Source organism: Alternaria conjuncta, assembly GCF_024043145.1.
Source record: "Alternaria conjuncta strain BMP 0040 chromosome Unknown scaffold_5, whole genome shotgun sequence".
Lineage (NCBI taxonomy): Eukaryota > Fungi > Ascomycota > Dothideomycetes > Pleosporales > Pleosporaceae > Alternaria > Alternaria conjuncta.
The window spans coordinates 198,607-224,852 of record NW_026250094.1 but is presented as its reverse complement, the minus strand read 5'-3'; the positions used below and the strand labels follow the sequence as shown (position 1 = coordinate 224,852).

At 53.1% G+C, this 26,246-nt stretch overlaps 10 protein-coding genes across 10 annotated transcripts; 5 read left to right on the top strand and 5 right to left on the bottom strand.

Annotated features, from left to right (window-relative positions):
* Window positions 1–384: 384 nt before the first annotated feature.
* On the top strand, window positions 385–1,662 carry J4E85_003735 (uncharacterized protein; the record flags this gene model as incomplete). Its single annotated transcript, XM_051468001.1, has 3 exons — window positions 385–478; window positions 529–1,613; window positions 1,648–1,662. The coding sequence occupies 3 exons, from the start codon at window positions 385–387 to the stop codon at window positions 1,660–1,662; spliced, it is 1,194 nt and encodes a 397-aa protein (XP_051327593.1).
* Window positions 1,663–2,008: 346 nt separating this feature from the next.
* J4E85_003734 (uncharacterized protein) lies at window positions 2,009–4,630 on the bottom strand (the record flags this gene model as incomplete). Its single annotated transcript, XM_051468000.1, has 2 exons — window positions 2,009–4,058; window positions 4,224–4,630. 2 exons carry the CDS (start codon window positions 4,628–4,630, stop codon window positions 2,009–2,011), a joined length of 2,457 nt encoding a protein of 818 aa, XP_051327592.1.
* A 1,101-nt stretch (window positions 4,631–5,731) lies between these two features.
* Window positions 5,732–6,331, top strand: J4E85_003733 (uncharacterized protein; the record flags this gene model as incomplete). The annotated part of the gene is made up of 1 exon (XM_051467999.1): window positions 5,732–6,331. One exon carries the CDS (start codon window positions 5,732–5,734, stop codon window positions 6,329–6,331), a length of 600 nt encoding a protein of 199 aa, XP_051327591.1.
* Window positions 6,332–7,013: 682 nt separating this feature from the next.
* Window positions 7,014–7,730, top strand: J4E85_003732 (uncharacterized protein; the record flags this gene model as incomplete). The annotated part of the gene is made up of 1 exon (XM_051467998.1): window positions 7,014–7,730. One exon carries the CDS (start codon window positions 7,014–7,016, stop codon window positions 7,728–7,730), a length of 717 nt encoding a protein of 238 aa, XP_051327590.1.
* A 255-nt stretch (window positions 7,731–7,985) lies between these two features.
* Window positions 7,986–9,034, top strand: J4E85_003731 (uncharacterized protein; the record flags this gene model as incomplete). Its single annotated transcript, XM_051467997.1, has 2 exons — window positions 7,986–8,180; window positions 8,366–9,034. 2 exons carry the CDS (start codon window positions 7,986–7,988, stop codon window positions 9,032–9,034), a joined length of 864 nt encoding a protein of 287 aa, XP_051327589.1.
* Window positions 9,035–9,510: 476 nt separating this feature from the next.
* On the bottom strand, window positions 9,511–11,278 carry J4E85_003730 (uncharacterized protein; the record flags this gene model as incomplete). The annotated part of the gene is made up of 2 exons (XM_051467996.1): window positions 9,511–10,903; window positions 10,953–11,278. 2 exons carry the CDS (start codon window positions 11,276–11,278, stop codon window positions 9,511–9,513), a joined length of 1,719 nt encoding a protein of 572 aa, XP_051327588.1.
* Window positions 11,279–16,093: 4,815 nt separating this feature from the next.
* Window positions 16,094–16,996, top strand: J4E85_003729 (uncharacterized protein; the record flags this gene model as incomplete). The annotated part of the gene is made up of 2 exons (XM_051467995.1): window positions 16,094–16,323; window positions 16,393–16,996. The coding sequence occupies 2 exons, from the start codon at window positions 16,094–16,096 to the stop codon at window positions 16,994–16,996; spliced, it is 834 nt and encodes a 277-aa protein (XP_051327587.1).
* Window positions 16,997–17,246: 250 nt separating this feature from the next.
* On the bottom strand, window positions 17,247–18,236 carry J4E85_003728 (uncharacterized protein; the record flags this gene model as incomplete). The annotated part of the gene is made up of 1 exon (XM_051467994.1): window positions 17,247–18,236. The coding sequence occupies one exon, from the start codon at window positions 18,234–18,236 to the stop codon at window positions 17,247–17,249; it is 990 nt and encodes a 329-aa protein (XP_051327586.1).
* Window positions 18,237–18,425: 189 nt separating this feature from the next.
* Window positions 18,426–20,074, bottom strand: J4E85_003727 (uncharacterized protein; the record flags this gene model as incomplete). The annotated part of the gene is made up of 2 exons (XM_051467993.1): window positions 18,426–19,513; window positions 19,567–20,074. The coding sequence occupies 2 exons, from the start codon at window positions 20,072–20,074 to the stop codon at window positions 18,426–18,428; spliced, it is 1,596 nt and encodes a 531-aa protein (XP_051327585.1).
* A 1,264-nt stretch (window positions 20,075–21,338) lies between these two features.
* Window positions 21,339–26,213, bottom strand: J4E85_003726 (uncharacterized protein; the record flags this gene model as incomplete). Its single annotated transcript, XM_051467992.1, has 1 exon — window positions 21,339–26,213. The coding sequence occupies one exon, from the start codon at window positions 26,211–26,213 to the stop codon at window positions 21,339–21,341; it is 4,875 nt and encodes a 1,624-aa protein (XP_051327584.1).
* Window positions 26,214–26,246: the final 33 nt, after the last annotated feature.

Sequence of the window (26,246 nt, the reverse complement as noted above, 5' to 3'; positions counted from 1 at the left end):
AGGAACAATAATCACAGCCCCACTACCTTTTATCAGTGGTATGATGAAAGCCGACCAAGAGGCTCAAACGTCTATCAATTTATCTGCTCAGAGAACTCAGATGGCGCGAGGCGCATGACTTCACCCAACGGCAGCTTTGGATTAGTAATGGCCACAGCCCACTGAGACAGTAACACAATGTACAGCACGTGAACGATGCGAATATTGGTCTAGAGATGCGTTCAGTCAATGCGTTCATGACCAATGTCTCTCGCTCGACAGGTTGACCAAAGTATGGTTCACGCTGACTCACAGAACTTCGAACAGTCATGCACTCATTCTTCAAAACCTGCGTTTCCTGCCCTTGTTCCATCATCTAACAATCCCACCCCATCAAATTCGAATATGAAAGTACCACTCGAAATACTGCGATGGATCTTGGAACTCGCTTCCGCTTCCTATACCCGTCACGAGTTCTTTCAGCTGAGGCTTACCAGTCGTACGTTTACTATACTCGGCGAACCTCACCATATAGCTAACTTCATATAGATCTAATCGACGATGAGGTGTTGTCAACGTTCTTCACTGATCACGGCCTGGTGTCATTCCGATTCGTTCCTTACCGCGACCCCGCCTTCAGTCGTGAACGTGTTCGCTATCCTCGCTTCGACAGCGTTCCGTTGAACCTTCGCTACGCATACTTCCAACATCGTGTAAAAAGACAGGGCGCCAAACGTAGCCTATTTGCACATCTCTTCATTCCGGTGTATAAGGCTGAGCTCAAAAGGCTGGGGATATCAGAACAAGACCATGCAGTTAGACGTAAGAAACTGGGAACCTGGATAAGCTGGTGCATGCACGAGTACTGGAAGGAGAGCTGGGTCGTTGCACACGCGAACTCAGCGGATGGAGCGAAGCATTTGCCACACTACGACGGGTATACAGTGGATGACGACCCCGAAACGCGCGTCGAGAACGATCGCAAGTTCCTGAGGATCTGTTGTGCCATCGATGTCGAAGATGAAAACACGATACTCGAGCTATTTGCAGGCTTTCGCAGCAGCGTAGACGATTTAAATTACTGTTTTGGTACGACCCTTCTTGGCTTTGCAATTTGTACCGGACGTCAAAACGTGCTCCGGCTACTCCTACGGTCAGTAAAAGACATAAAACAGAAACGGCTGTACACATACCTCTCTATCGCCGTCCTCGAGGTCAGTCAGCGCAAGGACATAATCGACATCTTGTTGAATCACTGCACCCAGCACATGAAAGATAAAGCAGGAGGCAACGCCTTCCTCAGAAAAGACGTAGCAAGACGGATCCTCGTTCAAGACCTCCTCATCGCCGCCACCACAAAAGGCAACCAGCGCGTCTTCAATGCTGTATATGAATGGATGGAGAGCATACCGAACTTCTACGGTAAACTTTCCATATTCGAGGGATTCTTTGCCCGAACACTCAAAGATAAGACATTTTGCAACTTCTTTCCCCCTCTTAATACTCTATCAACGAGTAGTAACAAAGCGCTGGGTACATTAGCTATAATACCTGCGCATCACTTCGGTGTAGCATACCAGCGGCGCCTTCAAAGGAAGTTCACCCATGTGGTCCGTGACGAAGGCTGGATATATGTATGTTCCAGAGGTGCGAAGCGCACATGGGCAGTCGTTTGGACTGTGAGCCGCGTTAGCATATCAAATAGGTCTATTTTCTTATCGAGCCCGCTGTTCGTGGCAGTAAAAAATGGGTGGCTGGATTGGGTTGATAGGCTGCTGTATGCTGGCGCTGATCCTGGGCTTGAGGAAGGTGGCGTAGGCTTGCTGGACCTTGCACTGAAGGGCCAATGGGGGAGAGAGAATGTCCGCAGGAGGAAAGAGGTCGCACAGCTGATGTATGCGCATGGTTGGAGGTATAGGGATTGGAAGTGGGTGAGGTGCGGAGATGCTCAGGTCTAGGTTGAACAGCGAATAACTACTATCAAACCTACCTCGGTTCCTTTCCATACTCTTCAAACATCCCCACAGCATCAACTATCCAAGATCGTATCCGCAATATCGACCCGACCAGTTTCTCGCGCCAGCTGCACAGCAGTCTTCCCCTTCTTATCTTCCACATCAATATCCGCTCCCTTAGCCAACAAGCACTGCACTATCTCCAAGCGGCCCGTCAAAGCAGCGATAGCCAATGCAGTCATACCTTCCCGACCTTGACTTCTGTGGGCGCGGCTACATCTGCGGTCAATATCCTCTTTGATCTCGTCTTCGGTAAGATTGTCTAGGAGGGTCTTCATGACTGGCATCCGACCGATCTCGGCAGCGACGTGTAGAGCAGTCATGCCAAAGTCTTCGTACCGCATTCGCGCACCACGCTTGAGTAGCTTACCAAGACTATCGATATCGACACCGCTTTCTTGGCCCGCGTTGTGCAACATGAGGTTCAGCGCGATGCCTTCTTCAATGGCGCCCCTGTCGAAACGAAAGTTCGGTCGTGCTAGGAATACCATGAGAGTGTGGATATTGGGGTGCTTGACTGCCCATTCCAGCGGTCTTGGATTGTTGACAAGGGCTGGGAAGTTCATAGTCTTTTCGCTGAGTAACAGTTCTGTCATCCGGGGGCTTCTGCGGAAGAGTGCGTTGCTCAGAGCGTTGCGAAGATTTATCTGATTGTGTCTGATCATTTCGCGCACGACCTCGTAGTCTAGTATCTCCTGGAGCATGCGCGGTTCGTGATGCCATGTTGCGTATTCGATGAGGTGGGCAGCCTTCTCCTGCATATTGACCGTTGTCAGGATGTGTTTCAGCAGCTGGTATTCACCGGAATCTATGATGGCTTCAGCGTATGACGTTTTGTTCCATGGGAAAAGGTCGCCGGACGATTTTACGAACACGAAGTTGATGGCGCCGTCGAGCATTTCTGATATACCGGTGCAGACTGCGTTCCACAATACCGCCTCGATTTGTTCTTTCGTTAGATGTATATCAGTGGGGCCATGTCTCGAATGGATCGGATCTGCTATTTCCACACTGGAACCAGCCGCGAGGATACATGAGAAACTTCCAGAGAACTCGAAGGTTGTAGCGAGAAATTTGGCCGTCTGAATATGGTTATGCAAGATCGCGACATCGACCGGTGCTAGCATCTGGGCGTCTAGTGATGACATGTCCTCTACCAGCAACCAATACGAGGAGGGGGCCTCGATGAGCTTGTCGAGACCAAAGAGGGCGCATACGTGGAGGAGTGTTGTATGATGTTTACGAACATCATGATACGGGGAGATGCCGTAATTCCAGGTCATGAACATGATCCACCACTTCTCCAGGACTATTGGTTCAGGGCAAAAGGTCGCCTCGATCAATGCCACCAAGTCTTGCGGGATGTCCTTCAGAAGTTTGATATGTTCAGCCCAGTGATTTACTGCATACTTCAAGTCGGTAGGGACTTGCGAGACCCAAATAGATTCGTCGTTTTCCAGATCTGCCATATCGATCTGAGCAAGGCCAGCGCCGATTAACTCTAGGCATTGTCGAGCAAGCTTGGCATTGTTGGCCTCCGCAAGACTTGACTCTGAGAGCGCGAGCCACGCATCGGAATCTGCGAACCCTATGTGCTCGGAACTAATTAGCAGTTCGGTTGGACGAGAGTCGAGGAATTCAAGAACGTGGGTTCGCTGGCTCTCGGGGAACATGGACAGAAGCTGCCCGGTGGTTGGCGGGCAAAGGTAGGCAGCGAGCACCTGCAACACTATAAAACCCATGCGGCTATACTTCTGGCTCAGGCTGCTAAGATGCTCTTCGGCTGTAAGCGAGCCCATAGTGGAAGACATAGACCCGCTCCCAGTGCGCGCATCCAAGTCGACATTCCCGTATTTTGCGACGTCTAGAGGGATGCGGGTGGTGACGAGGAACTTCAGAGTAGGCTGCGTCTCCGGGCAGCCTTCGTACGGGAGCGTAAGATCGAGTAGTTCAAGGATGAGAGCTCTACTCTCTGCGCCACATTCGTCCAAGCCATCCAGCAAACAGTATGTTATTCCCGCGTTGCTCAGCTTTGCAGCCCGTCGTAAAAAGGCCCACATCATTCTGGCCTTGTCGAGGTAGGAAGGTACATAAATGGGATCTTGAAGAAGCCATTCACAAAATTCTTTAGTCAAATCAGGTCTTTGTTGGACAAGCTGATATATCCAGCCGTTTAGCACTGCGCTGGCAGTACTACGTCGACGGTCAGGACGATGACAAAAGAAATACAGGACCTGAGTCTTCTTGGAAGAGTTTGACGACTGGAGACCTTGAAGGTGTTCAACAGCGAAAGAAGCTGCTGAAGTTCTGTCGATCTTAGATCCACCGCATATCTGAATTCGTAGTTGGGCATGAGTGGGCGCAAGCCACTGTGTAAAGATGCCGTCATCTTTTATCCGTTCGCTCTTGCTGTTCTGCCCAAGCGAGCTTTTGATGGCGTCGAAACGGTGGGATGGATCGAATGGTTTCAAAACGCGCTCGGTCTTGTCTTCCAGGCTGAAAATGTCCCTTTGAAGCTGGAGCATGTGAGGATTGTTGAGACGTAAGCAATTCTTAGGTATGAAAGTTGGACGCGCATCCTGTGGCTGGACGTTCTCTGACTGGGCGTTCTCTGTAAGCACATCTTGTGGTGGCATAGTGATTACAAGGTAGTTTCTCACTATCTATCGATCCCCAAGAGCAAGGACAGACGGATACATATACACTCCATCTTGCTGTTTGGGTGTGTATCATCTCGTGTAGCAGTTGCGCTTTGCCATGCGCACGCGTTCCTGACAATTGCGTGTGCAGGTGGGTAGCAAAACACCGAATCCCATCAGATGTCGCCAACTCCTATAGTCGACGAAGATAACACAGTGATACTTGCAGCTTCCACAAAGCTCGCGCTGGCTTGATGTATGCTGTCGGGTGGTAGTCAGGATGTTGTTGTGGCAGTCGCGATCACACCAGAACCCGGACAGGAAGGTCAGCAAACGTCTCACGTGACGGCGCGACAAGCGAGTTGTGGTTTCGGCGCGCGAAGCCGTCGCAATTGGCCGGGAATCATCTGCGCAAAGCAGGATCTGACGCAGGGCGATCCAGTCGAATAGAGGAAACATGCGAGGAAGAAACAAGTATGGGCGGGCAGAGTTGGTCGACTGTTAGGAGCAAGGTTCCGGGTACGAGGTTGAGATGAGGTCAAATTGGGCATTCAGGCGTTGCGCCTCCCGCGGAGCGTTGCGGATGGCTTTTGGCGGCATCACGATGCTGAACAGGAAAGGCGATGCATTGCGACAACATTGATCAGAAAAAGAGCCATGCGGAGAGATCGGCCGAAGATTGAGTGTCGTGATGTCGCGCGGTGCGGGCGGTGGTGTTGAGGTTCAGCCTCCTATTATTGGGCCCCAGCCCCCATAACAAGATGAATAATTGCATCATGGCGTCGTAGTCAACCAGCGCACTACTGTGTCAAATCCCCAAGCGCGCCCTGCTTTTCCCACTTCTCTTTACCTGGGACGGATTTTCGGCACCCTTCAATTGCTTGACTGTCTTGTTCCTTCTCGAGCATTGTGTTGCGTGTTGCTGCACACCAGATTGATCTACCTCCACCCCACAACTAGCGCCGGCATCGTCGGTTCCAGGCCAGGAACTGCTGTTCCCCCAGACGACGGCCCCCCAAACACGCCAAATACGAACACCACCACTTTGCTGCCAGCGCGCATTCTCGCGGCCAGTGTCGCATACTGCTCGACTTCACCATGCCGGCCGTACGCGATCCCCTCAGTGTCATCGCCAACATGGCGCCCCGCGACTCCAGCCTCAGCGCCCGACAGCCTGCCTTCGACGTGCCAGCGATTGTCTTCGATGCGCCCAAGACAGCCCCCATTGCCAAGCGACAGAACGTTATATATGCCCAGCAGGGTATAATACCCACCTACTACAATACCGACGGTCCCGAGCCCGGTACCGTCGTCGGCATCGTGCTAGGCAGCGTCGCCGGCTTTCTCCTGATCTGCTGGCTCATCCAGTCGCTGATGAACACCAACAATAAGACCGGTACGACAACGGCAATGGCCGGAGAGGAAGAGATTGTAGTGCGCAGGCCACGTCGCAATTCACATGGCGGACGCTCGTCGCGACGCCGGTCTGAAGTTCGCGAGATTAGCAGGAGCCCGAGGCGGAACAGTGGACGCTCGCAGATCATTGTTGAGGAGAGGAGGGGCGCGCCACCGAGAGCGAGGAGCATCATCGTGGAGGGACGGCAACGCGTTCCGGGCGATGATGTCGTCGAAGTCATTGAGGAACACGATGAGTACCGCGAGAGGAGAGGCGCCCGGAGAGGCCCGGGATACCGGTAAGTGCTTGAAATGCTATCCTTTGAAGATGTAGATTTACTAATGCATCCAGGTGAACAGATACTAAACAGTAACTCCATCGCGCTTCATACCCTCCACCAAACACCCCACAACCTACCAACATCCTTACGTGCGACCACTACCCACCGTCGCACCACAGATACCCCCAAAATACCCCTTTGCTTCTTTCGCGTTCCTATTTTGCAGTAATTTCACCGATCTACCTTCTTCTCTGTACCATAATACGGGCTCTTCCTTAGCACTTGGCGTTCAAGCGGCGGCATTGAAGGCGACGACATCCAGTTTGAAAGTGAAGGAAAAGGAAAAGGGATATGTTACGTATGACGCATCATGTATAGCGAGACGCGCCTCTGACTTGGACGTATGGGAAATGATTGCAGGACTTCCTAGTTGCGGATGAATAGTCAATATATGATCCATGAGATCGAATTATCAGTAGCCGGCTCGACCTCACCGTCACGACCGGGTCGCTCTTTCCTCGCTCATCTCGAGGTGCCCCACTTTTCCCTGTTTACTACAAACAAACCGCGACACTCACTCCACTACCATACTGTACGCCAACATCAATCTCAAGCGCCCGGGCCCACTGCCGTATGTCGGTCGCGACAAAGGCAAACATTACCTGAGTTCTTCCAGTTGAGACGCACAACTGACATGTCAATAGATGGCTGCGTCTGGACACTTCAGGTTGCTCGACCTCCCGAGGGAGCTGCGCGACATGATCTACGAGTACGCACTCACCGAGAAAGCTGGACTCGTTGTCTTAAAATCTACTCCCTCTCGTCTCCGTGCAGCAGACAACCCTCGAGGCCCCGATCCGAATTCGCTCAAGTTCGTTTGTCGCCAGCTGTACGCCGAGACTAAGGGCCTCGGTTTGAGATACAACAAGTTAACTTTCCCCAGCTCATTCAGCTATGAACTGTTCGACAAGTTTACTAAGAAGCACTGTTCGCCTGCGAATTTCGGACGAGTCGGAAGCGTCGCGATCTTGCAGACGTCATCTGCGAGACTGCACATGGAATTGCAGGCAGCGGATACGATCAGCAAGAGATATCCAGCCCTGTCTGTGGAGGTACGACTTGATTGGCTTTCGGGCCAACATAGTCTCCAGGCTTGGCACTGGGAGGGCAGCGTGGCTCAGTGTGCGATAAGAGGCACGTTTCCTGTTCTTGCCAGTGCAGAGCTCAAGGATAGCGCAGGTCGCTTGGCACAGTATCGCTCTATCCCTCGAGATGGCTTTTGGGCGGATTCGACGGCTGTACAAGTGTTCCCTAAGAGTTTTGACGAGGAAGAACTCAGGCGCACTGATCCCTACTCTGACATTGAAGATGTCGATGGTTGGGTTGCACAGTGTAAACAGTGGTTCCAGGAGGGTTTTTGAGTCGCTGCCAACGCTTCTTGGATATCATGGAGCGTCCATCAGTGAGACGGCGAAAAGGTTCAACTTGGGCTTGTCTTTCAGAAAACATCTCAGAGGCTCCGGCTGCAAGAGTTGATAAGTAGCCATGTCTAGGTTCTAGTGGCTTTCGCGAAGATGGTCGCCGAGTCTAGGAAATGATCAGGGCTCATACTACACAATCCACTCAATATTTCCGCTTGGTTGGACTTCTTCACTCTTCTCGCTGTGACGTCACATATGCAGTCGCTCCTTCCATATGAGTCTCTGTGGCCCGCCAAGCCCCAGAGCAAACGGACTGGTCTCCTAGACAACAACACTGAGACTTTACTTGCCTCTCCGCTTCTCCTCCTCCTCGCACTACTTACTGTCGCCGACACTCAGTATGCGCCTCCCACACTCACAGCCACTCGCCACAGGCGGCTCAGCACCACCGTCGGTCCCAAACCGCCTACTCGCTCTACCGAGAGAACTCCGCGATATAATCTATGAGGGTAAAGTAGCCGCCACGAATAGCTTTTAAAATATCTTGCTAACTTATTACTAGTATGTAGCTCCCTTACTATGCTTTGCCAACGCGGTGCTAAGACATCCTACTATTCGTGCTAACAGCTTGACAGTACGCACTCACCGAAGATAGAGGCCTCCTTATGATCGAGACTCACCCGAAGAGCTTCAGAGGGCATCGACTCTATGAGCACTGGGTCGAATCTAACCGGCTCAAATACGTCTGTCGCCAGCTCTACGACGAAACCAAGGGCCTAGGTCTGAGACTGAACGACCTGGCTTTTCAGTCTGACCGGCAAATCGCAGACTTCCATACATTCGTTACTACGTGCTCGTGGAGTCAGCAGCAATGCATTCGTCAAGTCACACTATGCGACGAATATTCGAGTTCCTCGGGATGGGTGAGCTCATGGAACAAGGGAGTCGAGATATTGGCGCCATATGTCGCATTTTGGCCCGGTATCAAGTTTCACTTATATGTCGGCTCTCTCGGCGAAATCGAATCCGCCGATATGTGGCTTATGAAGGCTGCCGGCCTCCTGTACGCCAGACACATGCACGAGAACCATGCTGTTCTCTCTCCGTTCATGCGCCGGATGGCCGTTCGTCTTGGCTCTGATCGAGAGGAGCCAATCCCGAGTCATATCCGCATATTCCCTGGTACAGGGCCTGGCGATCTTGTCCAACCTGTCTTCAGTGAGGAAGACATACAGAGACATGGCGGAGAGCAGATCAAGCTCTGCATCAAGGAGATTGAAAAGTGGCAGCGAGAGGGTGTCTAGAAACATCGGAGCTTCTATGGTGAGTTAGGTATATTTTTCAATGATTCCTGGGGTTACAGAATGGTTTGCTAATTACATAGACTCCGGTCAGTATCATGAAAGCTCGGAACATGCGCTGTAGGCTGCAATCATCACTTGGATTCGGCTTTTGCAATACAACGATCTGGATGGGCTACCTGGGACGGGAGACGAGTGGCATCAAATTGTCGGAGATGTTTGTGGCATTAGGGAGACGAAGTATTCGAAGGTCTGGGCTGAGATACGAGAACAACACGAAAAGCATTCACGCACCATGAGAAGACTGCAAGTGATTTGATGATAATGTATTGAGGGCATGCACCATATTGGCATCCCATTTTCTGTCCTACATACGGACACTCATACTGAATTACAACTGATAAATTTTAGGCCGTCACAGTCCACTCCAAACGTGAACACATCTTCTCCGTCATAGCCTCATTCCTACAACCAATCATCTAGACCTGGTTCTCGTTGCGCTCGGCAGGCTCCAAGATACCACCGTGGGTACCAGCCTGCTCCGCCTTGCTGAAGTTGCGACCGCCAGGACCCATGTGCAGCCTGTCGGTGTCGACAAGGCCGTCCTTGGCCAAGCTCGACGCATCCCACTTGGCGCTGGTGATAGGGTTGACGTGAATCATGTACATAGTGTCGATCTCCTCGAGCGAGCGGCCCTTAGTCTCAATCATGAAGAAGTAGACGACGAAGAAGAGCAGGACGAGGGAGACGGCGAAGACGAGACCGTAGAAGTAGTCGATGCGGTCGGTGATGAGGGTAGAGCAGAAGGAGATGATGAAGTTGAAGAGCCAGTTGGAGGCGGTGGCGAGACCCATGCAGGTAGCGCGGTAGCGGGCAGGGTACAATTCTCCGACGATGGCCCAGACGAGGGGGCCCCAGGTAGTGGCGAACGCGGCAATGAACAGGCAGGTGAAGACAATCATGACGTTTCCGGCAGCGGGCGTGCTCTGGGGAAGGTTCTGGTCGAGGGCGTAGTGACCGACGAAGGAGTAGATGAAGAGGCACATGGCCATCCAGGCAGCACCGACCATCATGGCCTTTCTGCGGCCGACGTTCTCGACGACCCAGAGACCGAAGATGGTAGCGACGACGTTGACGGTTCCGAGAATGATGGAGGTGACGTATGAGTTGGAGAGGCCGGTGGCGGAGAAGATGGTTGTGCCGTAGTAGAAGAAGTAGTTGGCACCTGTCAACTGCTGACCGGCCTGGAGGACCATACCGAGGAGAGTGCGGTACAGCATGCGGGGGCCGGTGAAGATCTCGTGCCATGGGTGGTCGCCGCCAGCAGACTCAGCCTCGAGCTTCTCCTGGATCTCAGCAATCTCGGCGTCGATGAAGGCGCTATGGGGGTCGACACCGTTGAGACGGGCCATGTTCATACGAGCCTCGTCGACCTTGCCCTTGCGGTATGCGTAGCGGGGAGACTCGGGGAGGAGGAGGATGGTGCTACCAAGGATGATGGCCCAGAGTGCGGAAAGACCGTTGGGAATGCGCCATTGAGCGCTGTTGACGTAGTCCTTCTCCGTGCCGTAGTTGACCATGTATGCGGTCCAGATACCGAGCGTGATGAACAGTTGGTAAGAGGAGACGGTGGCACCACGGATGCGCTTGGGGATCGACTCGGATTGGTACATGGGAACGACGGTAGAGAGAGCTCCGATACCGAGACCGGCAGTGAAGCGGCCCATGGCGAATTGAACCCAGACGTTCTTGCTGGTGATTTCGATAATGACACCGATGATGTAGAAGAAAGCGGAACCGGAGATAGTAAGACGACGACCGAAGGTGTCAGCGAGAGGAGCTGAGCCCAAGCATCCGAAGAGAGTACCGACACTGGGAGATTGTTAGGCGCGTTCATCGCATTGCGAACGAAGTGACTTACGCAAGAAGACCGACAATGGCACCAGAGCGGACAGCAGAGAACTCGTTGTTCTCACCGCCGAAACGCGCCTTGAAGTCGTCCATCTCGAGGAAACCAGAGATCTGTCCAGACTCATATCCGAACATGAATCCACCGATACTGGCACAAGCACCGAGGATAACGGCAATGGCAGGCACACGGCCCTTGGGCTCGAGATCCGCAGCCTGGACGGTCTCAGAGTTTCCCCTGGGAGGTGTGTCCGCAGGAGTGGCGGTGTTGGGTGTTCCCTTCTCGTGGATCTCCTCCTCGGTCGCCTTCTTCTTGAAGAAACGCGACATGACCGTCATGTTGGGCGCGTGGTAATTAGGAATCAATAGAGAAAAGCAAAAGGGTATCGAGCAAAAGTCGAGCTGGTCTGCAGCGCGGGGTATACGTCTCAAACGAAGTGAGCTGGAGAGAAGCTGGAGAAGAGGAGACCAGTGTGGGCTGTGAGGAGAAGGCTGCGCCGTATAAATAGCAGAAAATGCATGCGGAGACGGGTTCGTAGGGTCTATTGACAGTGGAGCCCCAGTGTCAGTCTCATCCGCATACCCATCCGACTAACATTTTCCAGAACGCCCTAGCCATGGAGGCGAAAGGAGATATGCTCGCACGAGCGCCCTGACAACGGAGGTATGATGACATCGCATCGTGGAGCTGGAGCTGGCAACGGGGCAGCCTGTCACGAGCACGCTCGAGCCGGAGAGCTGCCGGTCGTGAATTTTCTTCATCGCGTAGTATCGGAATGGTTGCTGGACACGCCGAGAAGCACAGACAGTTGATAGTGCAACGATCGGCCCACTGCAGCTGTTGCAAGTATACCACCCTTCCGGTTCTGGTGGATTGCCCCTCGGGGTCGTATACGGGGTCGCATAGTTTGTGATCTTGCCCCAGTGACTCCAGTATCGCGTGCTGCAACGGTTTCCCCTTACACAGCCATTGTGGATGGTGATGATGGGGTGCGCTTCAGTATCGGCGAACTGCTCCATCCGAGTATCCAATGTTAGACTTCATCCAGCCGGCCTATGAGATAGCTTGGAGCTACCCGGGATGTTTCCTTATGCAGGGGCATAGACGCGTCTATAGTGCAGACGAGGCTGACAAGTGCCTCATATCGTTGGACAATATGCAAGACGTGTACGCACGGACGTGACGGCACTCGCTAGCTTCCGCAGAGCCTCAAGTCGCGTTGGATCGTTCACACCGGTGACAAGTCCATCTGTTCGCCATTGGAGGGTAGCCGGAACGAAAAGGTTGTTCTCCAGCTAGGGCAGCACGTTTTTCGTCCTAGTAGCCGGTAACTGGTGCGCCAGAGCTTCTGCATTAGAAAACCGGGGGTGACAGTTCCTGCGGGATATCCAAATTCTTCGCGGAGCGCGGTAAATCGAGACTTGCGACGTCAGATGTCCACCTCTACGTCACCGTGAGTTTTCATCGCTGGCAGCGCATCTCGGTGTCGGCGGTACGAACTTGGCAGGTTTCCCAGCAAACGCCGGTCTTGGCCGACGCGCGATAAAAACCTCATCTCCGACTCCGAGGTTGCAGCGCTAGCGGCCCGCTACGTGCATCAAAGCGTGAAAATCCTGAGCCAAGAGTCCTGAAGTTTCTGAGAAATACGGGTCCGTGTGGATCAATGCGAGAGCATCGTGAGATGAGCAATGTGACAGGTGCCGACATCCAGGTCACGCTTTCGCGTCGAGATTGTGAGACCGGGTGATGTTCGGGAGACCGAGGGGTTACCGGATGTTGGGAACGGCAGTATGTGGGATGACGGTTGTGGTGCGCATGTGGGGAGACACGTTGTTGGAGTCTCCAGATACGTCTATGATGGTTAGCCTTGACTCCGTGCTATAGTAGACAGGTACCCCGTGGGTGGTGTGAGTATGGGGTGCCGACCGCAAACAGAAAGATGCGGGATGTGACGAAATAAGCAAGCATACGTACCAGTATCAACCATTCGATTGAGCGCACCAATGCCAAAGAGCCATTTCTCTTAAGCTTGGTAGCAACATGTCGCCGTCGTTCTGAAAAGAGCCAAACAGACGTTCCACCCCGTGGGGAGCGCGACCTCTTATACAAATTGCTTCGGACGGCTTTCCTCCGGCTGTGGAGATTCCTTGACCCCAGAGAGGCGCCGATCCACCAATGAATGATGTAGTCCCGTGATGAACGAGCCGACTGCCGTTTCTTTTGCCTAATGTATCGCCTCTTTTGAGCCTCCTTTCATCCTCTGCCTGAGTCGAGAAGCGCGAAAGCTTCCCGCGTGGCGGATGGCATCCTGCTTTGGGAAAGGTTCAGGCCACCTCCGCGAAGCGCGATCGATGCTGCCGTGGTGAATGTCGCATTGGAGCTGTGAGGATGTTGACATTCGTATGAGACTTTGATCAAGGTGCAAGCCGTAGTAGCACGCCTGTTACAATCATATGTGTTGTTTTGCCTTCTCAATGGCTTCTGCAAAGCGTGTGTTGGCTCTTTCCCATCGGATGGGGCGGAATGGGGTGTGGAGAAGGAGCTCTGGGGTAATGCGGATTAGTTATCGCCAAGCCCCGCTAGCGACCAGAAAGGGCATGACAGCGTGCTTTCCCTTGACACATCTTTTTCCCAGTCAACGCATGAAAGCACTCGAACTTAGACGATGCATACGCTCTACTCATTGCATCCGTTCTATAAATGATATGCGCTGAATCACGATGCCTAACACTCTCCTTCATCACGATACTAGCCACATTTACCCAGTCCCGGCGCATAATAGCTAAGCTTCCAGAATGGGTCACAGTGCACGTGCAACTTTCGCGCAGGCATACTCATATCATGGATCAGGGATTGGGCGTCTCATATTCGATGTACCTATGTATCTGATTGCCCCCATGCTAGTATCGGCGTGTCACCTCGGATGTGAAGAACTCGAGAAACTATAGCACTGTCCAGGCATCTCCAAACTCTCGTTATAGAAGCACTTCTTTCCGGCTGTCCTTCTTGCTCCACGAATAACGTGCCTCAAATGCCGTCTCTGTACCACTCCCTGATCTGCGCGACCCAGTCCTCGAACCCCTTCTTCTTCTGGAGATACGAGTACCGCACTTCGGCTTCATCGAACTCCTCCATCGGATAAACCTTGATGTTTCCCGAGAGCAGTCTGCCTCCTGAGCGGAACCTCCATAGCCTCATATTCGTGTTCTTGTGCATGTGTCTTGCCATCTTTCTAATTTCACTTGCAATACCCGCATCTACCTGGAAAGGCAGCTTTTTCCTTCGCAGAACACGCTGTAGCGCCGCCCCGGCAACAAGCAAACCGCGACATCCAAGATCCTTTCGTAGAGCTTGCGAAAAGATAGCCACTTCGAGCTGCGGATTTCTTTGGCAGAAAAAAACGAAGTCATCAAAGGGTATATCCGAGAGAAAGCTGTCTGTGGGTCGATCATGCTTGTAACACTCAAGTTGCCGAGTTCCAGGAACGAGGGTTTGGCTAAAGGTGTTATAGGAAGAGTGAAAGGACGCGTCAGCCGGCGAAACACCCATCCAAGCAGTCTCTGTGCGAAGCTGCCGACAAGTGTGCTTGAGTGTATTGAACTGGTGTAATCGCGTTGCGTGGGCCTTGTATGGTGCCTTGTGAAGATTACCAATCACACGTAGCGGTTTTGAGTCCTCCAGTGCGTATTCATAGATCCTGTTGCGGATCTCGCCAGGTAATCGGAGAAGCGGACTATGGAACTGAGGCAGGATCGATTTTGGCACTAGCAAAAGTGTTAGTGTCGTAGAAGTGATTGCAATAGCTGAGATTACCTGCGCCGCTGCCCTCGGCACTCGCAGTCGCCATTGACTGAGCTATACTGTTGATCGCTGTCGCTGTTTATCGTTCTTGCAATGCCGGGACAAAGAGTTTGGAGGTTGCTACAGCGAAAATCGCGTGGAGGCAAGAGCAAATGCGCAGGCTAAGCGAGGGCGGAGGTCAAGGCACAAAGGGAGGAAGAGCGAGCGTCAGTAGTACCCGTGAATCTCCCGAGGTCCACAACCAAGCGCGCCAAAAGAAGAGGGAAGGCCGGGTTGCAGCAGCGGCGGCGGGCGATATATGACTGGCTTCTGTCGCGGGTGCAGAGGGTAGTCCCTGGCAGGACTCAGCGCAATGACGTGAAGTGAATGTAAGTCTATTCTGGTTCCCTTCCATCCCATCCATGGTACTGCGATGACGCAGAGCGAGACGAGCTACTCATGACTCCCGAAATACATAATCACCACATACGCAAAGGTACTCCTCATCAAATGAGAGAGATCGCAATCCTCAGAGTGTGAATGTAAGTCAACGCCCGCAGCCGTGAAACCTCTAGTACGGTCGCTTTTGTATGGTGACAAAGTGTTTTGCCAGGCCTACAGTGTGGCATGCAAGAACACGTTATGTTTGCAGTCTAATTGCTGATCCTAAACACATGCCTATGCAGTGTTCGCTACAGGTAGTTAAGATTGGAAAGACATGTTAATTCGATGCATGTAAGGAATAAGTTCTGGTATGGATCGAGCTACAAACCCGCAGTCTACACTGCAAATTCCCTCATCGTGTTGCGGCATCGCCAGCGGCGTATGCTGGATTGGCGTCACTCAGCGTTCGAGATTCCCATTTAGTAGTTTGCGGCGTTCCTCAAGATGTGCTTCCTTTCCCGCACACAATTTTCCCCCCATGTTCCTTGATTTAGTCAACAGTTACTTTGACCTCATTGGACAGAGGTTGGATCTTGCAAATTTTCTCACTGGGTTGCGCTGTGCGCTCGTTGGCAGCAGCAATCTACTCTTTGAACTTGGCTTCATGAAGAGCGTTACGGCGCCTCAGCTCGGCTAGGATCTAGCCCAGTCATGAGTTTGCGATCGGGGTGGATCGATTCCCGGTTCGTCATCTGCTGTGCTGTGGTCGTTGATGCCTCTTCGTGTTACACCGATCTTTGCGGCTGTTTGGCTTTGTAACGATGGCGCTGCGTGATGGCAGCGGTCAAAATGGTGCGCGGGCTGCGCACCGAGCACGTGATCAGCGCACTAGCGCCTTGGCCAAACAAAGGCGAGTCTCAACGCGACACCGAAACTTTTGACCGCAGCATTAACATCCCACACCGCTGCAAACGACCATGAACACCACCATGGCAGAAGATTCGCACCTGCAGCAGCATTTCAGCCAAGGCCTTGGTAACGGTGGCGATGGCCCGCCTAATGAGCGGCAGCATGATAATCCACAACGTGGACATTACGCGGAGAGTCTCCGCCCAATTGTAGTGCGCGACCATCAGAAGTCGGCTAACGGTATGCGCTTTGGTGAATACCAAGAGCCTGGCTATCATGTCGGCTATCAAAACAGCAGCTACGGCGCTGAGTATGGCCGTGTACCTGAGACATACGGTCCTCGAAGCAGTTGTACTGACCCTAGGCATGCCTACAATAGGCACTTGGAAAGTAGGTTGCAAGAGCAAGAGCAGCGTCTTGAAGCTGCTATGACGACAATGCAGCAACAGGCGACTGCTATCACGACACTGCAGCAAAAGCATGAACAGCTGAGGCGCGAACATCTCACGCTAGTACATCAGCTCAACGCAGAAACGAGACGCAAACCCGCAATGGCAACCCAGACGGTGCCAGAGACTGTGGGCGAGACGCCAGTTGAGCAGGCCTTGACAGACGGTGAGCAGTTCCTGGCGCTTCAGCGTGCAAGGTACCCTGACCTAGACATGGGCCCATATGGTCCACCTCGGTCGCAGCAAACGCTGCCACTGCATCAAGCGCAGCAATCGCTGCCGGTACAACAGACTCCTGCTACTGGAAAAGCACAACCGCCGCCACAGCAGTTGCCAACTGGCCAACGGCTTCTTACACAGGCTCGTATCAAAAAAGCGGCAGGTGTACCGCTATCCCAAGAGCACGTGTCGCAGCCAGCACTTGGTCCTGCACAGTCAGGCTTCTTGGGGGACTTAAAGGACCTGTTCGAACCCACGGGGGTCGACCTCTTCGCTTACGGCGGCTATATTCTCCCGCCGCCGCGACAAGATTGAAGGTGGGTAGAACGGGTTGAATGGATGAGGCAGAAAGCTCATGGAAGTTAGTTCTGCTGCCGTGTAGTTCATATGAATGCAGAGATTTTCGGGAAGCAATCAGTGTTCTCCCCAGGCACATGTGATGCTTGCATAGTGGGTGATATCTCATGTATGTCAATAACAGTCCTATGACATCAACCACGAAGACTACCATCCTTCTAACCACCCTCCTCCCCAAAGCTCCACCCTACTATCTCCACTGCCCGTCTCACGTCCGCCCCAAAAACCAAATATCATACCTCCCCGTATAATTAGCCCCCGTCCTCGTAAGCATCGGCCTCGGAAACTCCAGCCCAACCCACTGCTGCCAATTGCTCCACCTCACCCCACATCCCAGCCTAAACACAAAGTTCTGCGGAAACGGCTGCGGTTCAAACGCATGGTCCGACCATGTCTCCGCCATCTCATCCAGAGCCCTGTCGATACTGTACCAAGCGCTGTAGTATCCGGACCCGCACTCTACCCGTTTGCGAGCTATCTCGTAGGAGAAGCCTGCGATGGGGAATTTGGATGTGTCGTTGGAGACCTTGGGGTCGGAGCTGTGGAGGAAGGCGTGGATCGACGTGGAGGGGTGGTGGGTGGCGAATGTTACGAGCTGGGCTATGCAAGGGTCGAAGAGGTGCGGCGAGAAAGGAACCTGTCTGTATGCGATGCGCTCGTGGACGTGGATGCGGCGGATGCTGTTGAGTTGCTCGGGTCTGGCGTTGGCAATGTAGCTTGCGCATATGCTAGAAGCGGAGTCGGGCGTGTCGTTGCGGAGGGGGAAGATCAGTTCTGGACAAAGGGTTGGTGGGAGAGCTGATGTTTCCTCGTAGAGTTGTTTGCAGACGAATTTCATTTGGTTTAGATCTATCCGTAGTTTTTGGGTCGGATCCTCGAGGATTAGACGCTGGTGTAAGACTCCGTTCTTGAGGTATGGTGCCATGAGGATAGGCTCATCCGTTTCGAGAACGTGAGCATAGATGATGTTTCGGAGCTCGCCTGGCAGTGAGAATAGCCGGAACGGCCCTGGTAACTCATCGTGGGAGTTCGTGGGTTGGTCTGATGAAGAAGTTTCGGTGTTGGTCGCTGGTGACACTGCGACATTCGACCGGAAGGGCGTATGTTGGTCTGGAAAGCTCACGGAAATAGGATAGCCGGCATACTCAAACAATGAGGTCAGCACGGGCCGGAATACACGCAGTAGTAGAGAGCTCATGGCTGCCAGATGTTGAAGTGGTGGGTTGAGAGAGAATATGTTTCGTCTTGGTGAACATAAGGGATTATGAACCTCTGGGGGTGCTCCGTAGAAAGCACCCAAGCCTTCTTCTTTGCGCACGAGCTCTGGAAAGGTCGGCGTACTTCTAGGCGGCAACAAATGATCGATGTCAGCGTCCGTTCACTGCATTCACATCACCAAATCACCAGGATTCACTCCCTCGTCATTCGCCACAATCCCAACCTCCCTCTTGAACCGTGACAACCAGTTCGGGAAATCCGCAGGCGTCTGGTTCCATGGGTCGTCACCATCATACATGATCCATCGCGCCTGATGCTGGATCTCTTCGTCGGAAGGGACGTGGCAGTTTGGGTTCTTCGGTGAAAGCGTCGATGCCGCCCATCTCCTCATGTCGCTGTCAAAGATCCGGTAGAAGTTTGTGTCGTCCGGTAGCAGCGATCGCAACCGACCGTACATGTCCGTCTGCGCGGTAGATTCAGGCGAGATTATGGGCTCTTCGGAGAAGGTGGGAAGTGTAGTGAAGTAGTCGTGGGTTTGCTTGGATGGACTTGCGGTCCCGAGAGCGGACGTGGATGCTTCTTTGGGAGGCGAGGCTGGCCAGGATAGGTCTAGTAGCTCGCCCAAGCCATGATCTGCCGGGATGTTGGTAGATACAACGTCGGAGATACCTGCGCGTTGCTTGAAGAGCGATATCCAATTCGTGCCCGAGTAGATTCCTTTGACTATCCAATTAGCGAAGACGTCAGATGGCGTACTGGACTCTTGCTCCATGCGCCGAACAATCTGACATGCTTCATGATGCAGTTGCACATCGTCCAGTGTCTCACCCGTCCCCACGCGCTGAATCACGAAAGCGCGAAGCTGCGCTTCTAGCGGGCATTGTTCGAAGAGATGATCCTTGGCATTGATGCGCAACGGGAAATGTCTGCTCTCGCGAGAAGATCGAACGGGCTGAAACCTTGCGTGTTCAGTCAGCTCATGTGATGACATCATCAGGTCTCGCAGCCACGAGACCTCGTGAAGATGGTTTGTGTCTGGTCCGTGCATGACGGAAGTAGTTTCGGCTGCGAAGATGATGCGACATGCTTCTAGCTGCATCGCGTCATTGTCAGGTAAGTATCCGTGCTTGTCGAAATACCGCTGAATGAAGAACTCGATTTCGACTTTAAGCAATTCGTAGGCGTTTGGTGGAGTACCCCAAGATGGATCGCTGCCTTTCATGGGAATGAGGGTACCTCGTTCCCAATCGATGAGATCTGGATGATGTCAGTATGCATAGCCTTCAATGAGCGAATCATGAGGATCATACCGGGCGGAATAGCAGTCTCGACCAGCGGTATGACAGATGCATCAAAACCCCAGTCACCTTGCCAACTAGCCATCGTAACACCAGACTTGAAGTGATCGGCAAGATGATCGGTCCTCTCAAGCCATGTATTCATAGTGGTACCGCAAAACCCGCATCTTGACCTGACATCTGGTATAGGCAACATCCAGCGCGCCATCGACCATTCGGAGAATTCGACGCCGTGCACCAAGCGCAGATGCTGAACGAGATGATCTTTCCGATGGAAGGTACGTTCTTGTAAGCTCCTTTCCTGGCATGCCGAGTAGTGGTGCGCTTCGATATGCTTGTCATCCGGTTGCACCTCGCCGCAGAAGACGCAGCATTGCTCTCCGATGGACTCCTTCGTAGTGCGAGAGCCTTGGAGTGCGCAGATCCATCTCTCCAGCGGTAGGTGGAGCGACTTCTCGTGCCTTTGCCAGTCGTACTTAGTCTTGAAGACCTCGGTGCAAAACGTGCATTGGTACGGCATACCGATGGGTGCGGTTCTCTCCGTGTCAAGACGCCGGCGTCGAGTGGCCCGCTTCTTCCGCGGTGCGCGACGTACTTTGAGAGATGTTTGTGACCCTGATGAGCAATGACCCGAGAATTCACTCGATTGGGAAGTTCTTGCACTACTTGCTGAAGACATGGCATAAGGCGATTCCCATGGCTGATGATACGCGAAGTCTCCAGCGTCTTCGTCTACTAGCAGTCAGCATTGCAACCTCATTGCATTGGATAGTCAGTCACTCACGCGAAGTAGAAGCCATGGCACGCGCAATGTCGCCAACAGCAGCAGGTTCATGCTCCGGCGGCGATTCCACCCAACGCTGCATAGGGTCTTTATGATTCGACGCCATTCTAACTGCAGGCGTGCCAGGTCTTGGAATGATATCAACCGGAGAAGAAGGCGAGTTCTTTACTTGCGGCGAAGTTGGACGGACACTTTGCACCTTGCCACGCCGACGGGCATTCGCGAACCAATTCGTAAGCTGCGCTTTATTCAATCCCGTACGGTCCTGAAGTGCCATCATCTCGCCCTCGCTTGGATAAGGATGCTTCTGATGAACAGTGAGCCAGTCTTTGAGTGTGCGGATGACTTCTCTGGAGAAGCGGCTACCAAGCTTGGGTCGCGACATCGATGCGCTTGGCGTAAACGGCGACGAAGAGGCTGTTGAGTGGTTCGAAAGATCCAGAAGCGACGGATCCATCATCCAGCTTTCATTGTACTGATTCGGTGCCGCATTCGAGGCTGCCAGTGCTTCGGACAAGCCGGCGAAGCTGCCATCATCTAGGGCGTGGTCTGAGGCGAACTGACTGCTTTGAAAGGCGAAGAAGGCATCGAGATCAGCTGGACTATTCATATCAATGGCTACTCAAATGTCGCGAAACATGGAGAGAAAGTTTGCGGGGTAGGAGAGTTGGTTCACTGGGACGCGCTAGATCGTGTTCGTGCTAACCGAAGAAGGGAAAGCGTGCATGTCAAGTACGCCTTACTGCCACGCTTACCGGACCAGAATCCTTCAAGTCACGTCAACGTAGGGAAAAGCTAAATGGATTTGCAGCCTACATCAATACGACAACGTGCAAAGTAGGTGACCCAACGTCGATGCATATTCCAGACCTATCTCACACGGTGACAAGATGGAGGGAACGTTATTTCATTCCTCTACTTATCCAACTACTTGTCATCCAAAGAAGCTACTTCCGCTTCCGCATCACATCCGTAAGAAGACCCGCAATAAGCCCAAAGCCTACCACTGATACGTCTCACACTTGACGCTCTTGAACCTATTCTCCACGCTCAAGTCATCAACCCACTGCTCCCCACCCCTCGAGTCAATGCTCATGGGCGACTTGTCCTCTCCACCTCCACAGCCAAAGTCGCGGTACCACTTACAGTACGCGCGGCCATACTGGATGAGCGAGATCGGGCCCTGATCCGCAGGAGCAAAGTTGGCGCATTGCTGAATAGCGTTGATGGCGTTGTCGGTGCAGAACTGGTAGTGCGCTTGGTGGCAGACTGTTGTTGAGCCTGGGGGCCAGTCGCGCTTGGTGACCTCGTTCGCAGTCGCCTTAGAAGCTTGACACTCCACGCTCGCAACCAAGTTGGTCTTGACCCCGAACGTAGTGTGATCCGTGGGAGTCGATACGTACTGCCACGCTTCGTGCGAGCAGCCGGCTTCAAGGTAATACTTGCACCATGTACCCTTGGCCTGCATGATGAATTGGGACTTGTGGGCGACCTGGGCCGGAAAATCCGTGCATTTATTTTGGGCGTTGATGTACCAGCAGCCGGAGGCAAAGTCTTCGGAGCAGGCGAATACTTCGCCCACTCGGATGACTCTAGGAAGTGTCCATGAAGGTGCCGAGTCCGTGGGGAGAGAATCGCGCTTGGTGATATCGTCGGCGTAGATGGGCCTGTCTACGGCGGTGACCTTTTCGATAGCATGGTCGTGGGGAATGACTTCCAGCTCAGATGTCACACCGGGACCTCCGCACACCACACTCGCGAGATCCTTGAAGAAGGTCCCAATAAATGCAGTCGGATTTCCTGGCGCCGATGTGTGATGGAAAACCTCATCACTATCCTTGCATCCAGGCTTGTTGTAGTACCAACAATACGTCCCCTTAGCCTGCTCGAGGATCATGACGTTGTGGGCGGTGTTCGTAGGGAATTCTAAGCAATCGTTGAGTGCATCCATGATCCAGCAGCTATCGGTTTGCTCATAAGAGCAGGTGAATAGATCGCCGACTGGGAGATCTACGGGGCTATATCCGTCTCGGGGGTATTGGATCTGGGTATTGGTTAAGTCGGTAGCTGGATCCGGTGTGTTGGCTGCAGAGGCCGCGGAAGTGATGAGAGCTACATTGGATCGAGAACCTTGCTCCCGCGCAACAATCTCAGCGTGAGGCTGAGTACGCATACAAATGACATGAGTAAGCCTCTTGCTGATCTTCGACGGCACGTAATGGACATCCCCACGCCCCTGGCCCGACGCAACAAGGAAGATAGGACCCTTGGATACATCGCAGTCGTCCTTGTAGAACGAGCAGGAAACATTTCGGGGTACAGCCACAGCGATCAGATCATGCGCAACAGAGTCGCCAAGCGGGATGCACTTCTTGGCGTCTTCATCGTAGATACCTAGCTGGGAAGTGCTGCCGAATAGAAAGGCCATGGCTCCAGGGTCGGCCATCGATGTGTCTAGTGCTTCTCGCGTAACGATTGTAGATTGAGGCTTAGTACGCATACACATGAAATGAGTAAGCTGCTTGCCAATGTCTGACGGCACTTTGGGGACTGCGTCACCCTTGTCCGAGTGAACCTGGTACAGAGGACCCTTGGATACGTCGCAGCTGTTCTCCCAGAACCTGCAAAGGACGTTTTCGTGTACAGCCACGGCAATGACATCGTGCGCAGTAGAGTCGCTAAGTGGGATGCAGATGTTGGCGTCTGCGGGGTAGATACCAAACATGCCAGTGCTGCTGAATACGTAGGCGATTGATGGACCGTCCTTTTGTAAAGTCATCAGAGCCGTGTTGTCGACAATGGGTGCAGTATCCGCCCGCGCATCAATAACGGATGTACTAGCCGCCCAGGCATCGATTTCAGCATCAAGAGTATGCTTCTTCCCGCAAGCGACGTGTGTGATGTCGCGGCCAGTATACCCCGGGATATCCACACTCACGACATTGCTCCAAGGATTCGAAGCGCGGAAAATCGGGAACTTGGCTATATTGCAGGCATTGGTGTAAAACACGCAGAGAATGCCGGCTTCGAGTTGTACTCCGACAACGTCATTAGCCACATGCTTGCTGAGCGCAACGCAATCCGCGTCGTTGTCGTCGTAGATGTACAAGTCGGCTGTATCGCCGAAGACTCGGGCCATCTTCGTCTTCTGGGCTGCTGGTTCGAGAGATGAATCATCCGCTCGCGCATTGACGTCGGCATAACCATCTTTCTTTCCGCAAAGGACGTGGGTGATCTTCTTGCCAACATCCCCTGGCACGTCTCGAGTGGTGAATTGCTCCTTATCGGTCGAAACGCTGAAGACGGGGTATACAGCTAGGGTGCAATCATTGTCGTAGAACACGCAGAGAGTGTGAGCTGCAACAGTTACACTGGTAACACTGTTGGCAACACGATCTCTTAACATAACGCAGGCTCGGCTGTTTTCCCTGAGGATAGCATGACGACTCGTGCTGCTGAAGATTCTCGCAAGGGTTCCCGAATATGCCGTTGTAGCATCCGCTCGTGTCTCGATCGCAGCATGAGTGTCTTTCTTCCCGCAAATGACGTGGGTAATCTGCTTGGAAGCATCTGCTGGCACGTTTCGACTGAAGTACCCCTCCGTGGTCGAAAAGGTGAAGACGGGGTATCCAGCTCGACTGCAAGCGTTGTCGTAGAACACGCAGAGAGTGTTGGCTCCCATTTCTACCTTGGTAACATCGTGGGACATATCGTCGTTGAACCGAACGCAGGCTCTATTCTTGTCGCTGAGAACAGCCATGTTGCTTGTGCTGCTGTAGATCCTCGCTAAGAACTCCTTGGCCATCGTTGTTGCAGAAGTGGCTGTCGGGCTAGCTTCGAGAGATACAACATCCGCTCGCGCATCGATCTCATTGTGTGGGGCAGACGAAGGCCCGCAGACAGCGTGGGTGATTTTCTTGCTGACATCCGATGGCACAGGAACTTTGGTATAGGGGGCCTCGCTCTTTGCAGTGAAGAGAGGCTTAATGACAGTAAAGCAGCCGCTCTCGTAGAACCTGCAGAGGGTATGATCGACCAAGGCTGCGTGCGTCAAATGACGAGATACCGTGTCCGGGAGTTTGATGCAGAGCCCAGCGAAGTTCTCTTGATACTCGAAGGCGTAGCCGGTATCGCTGATGAGTCGCGCGATGAGCCCGGACGGTTCCTCGACCGCGAAAGATGGCGCCTCGAGAGACGTATCCGCTACTCGAGCTTCGAGCGCAGGAACATCGCTCAGCTGGTGGTCGCCCTTGTAACACCAAACATACTTGAACCTAGTCCCGTACTTCGCATCGATCTTGAAGAGGTGTTGCTTATCCAGAGTTTGAGCGGTGTAAATGGGTTCGCCTTTGCAGTCTGAGTGGCGGTCGTTGTAGAATTTACACCTCAGACCTGGATCTTGAATGAAAGAATCGACGTTATACGCGATATCGCTGTTTAGCTTCAGACAGTTACCCAAGAGCTTTTTTTGCATGAGTTGGCCTACGCCATGGCTGCAGACAACCAAGTATTGGTTATCTGGGGACGGGTTCATGCAGGCCCAGTCTGGTGAGACGTCGGTGTCTGGAGCGGCGTCGGTATCTGGAGCAACGACAATCTCTGGAGAGGAAGGAGCAACGACCTCTCGAGCTTCCACCTCACCAACGTCCCTGCGCCACTGACCAATCTTGCACATGACATACTTGATCCGGTTTCCAGCATCGGGTGGAATCGTAAAGCTCTCCTCTTTCTCATAAGTAGTGGTGGACCCTTCGATGTTGCCATTGCACTCGTTGCTGTCGTCGTAGTACCTGCACGAAATGCGCGCATTCTGAGTAATAGTTTCAACGTGGTACCCAACGGTACTGGTCAGCGACACACATGCGTTCATCCAATTGTTGGGGATGTTGTTGGCGTTGCCATTGCCGCAGATGGACAAGAAGTAGTGGCTCGCATCGGGGTTCATACAGGCGGAGGAAGATGCAACACCCCTGCGCCACTGACCCTGCTTGCACATGACATACTTGAGCTGGTTTCCGACCTGGGGTGGATACGAAAAGATCTCGATGTCCTCTGAAAGATTGTTGGAGTACGCTTTAAAGTCGCTATTGCACTCATTACTGTCGTCGTAATACTTGCACATGATGTGCGCGTTCTGAATAACAGTGCCGACGTGGTGCCCAACGGTATCGGACAGCCGCACACAAGCGTTCATCCAATTGTTGGGGATCCAGTTGGCGTTGCCACCGCCGCACACGATCAAGAAGTAGGAGTCCGATCCAGGGTTCATACAGGGGGATGGGGACCAAGATGAAGTGTCTTCGGGTTGGGTGGGGATCGCGTCGTGGGCGGAAAGAGCGTCATTCTCTTCGGCATGCTTGATATCTTCCGCTCCAAGAACAAAAGGAGCATCGTCCAGAAGAGCATCATGAGCTCTAGCCTCGAGCTCACCAGAATCCCCACGTGGCGGCGCCTTATCACACCTGACATACTTGATCTGCTTGCCAATCGCCGACGGAATCCGAAAATGGTGGGTAAGGGTAGCGACGACGAAGTCGCTGTTGCAGTAGTCGCTGTCGTCGTAGAACCTGCACATGAGACCAGGGTCTTGGACCGTGGTGGTGACTTCATGCGCGACGCCGGCGGTAAGTAGTGCGCAGACGCCGAGCCAGGTCTTAGGCATGGTGCTCGTGTTGGTGTGGTTGCCGCAGATAGCCGCGAGCCACATGTCTGGCTGTTGTCTCATATTGCATTCGGGAGCAACATACTCGAGGTCGGCGATGTCGGCGGGTTGGGAGGTCGGGATGAGGGAGACGGCAGTGGACTCGGGAGTAGGAGCGGCGAAGGCAAGACCAGCGAGGCCGATCAAGCCAGCGACTAGATAGTGAGCGCGCATGATGACTACCACGTTCAATGTCAGAAATCTCAT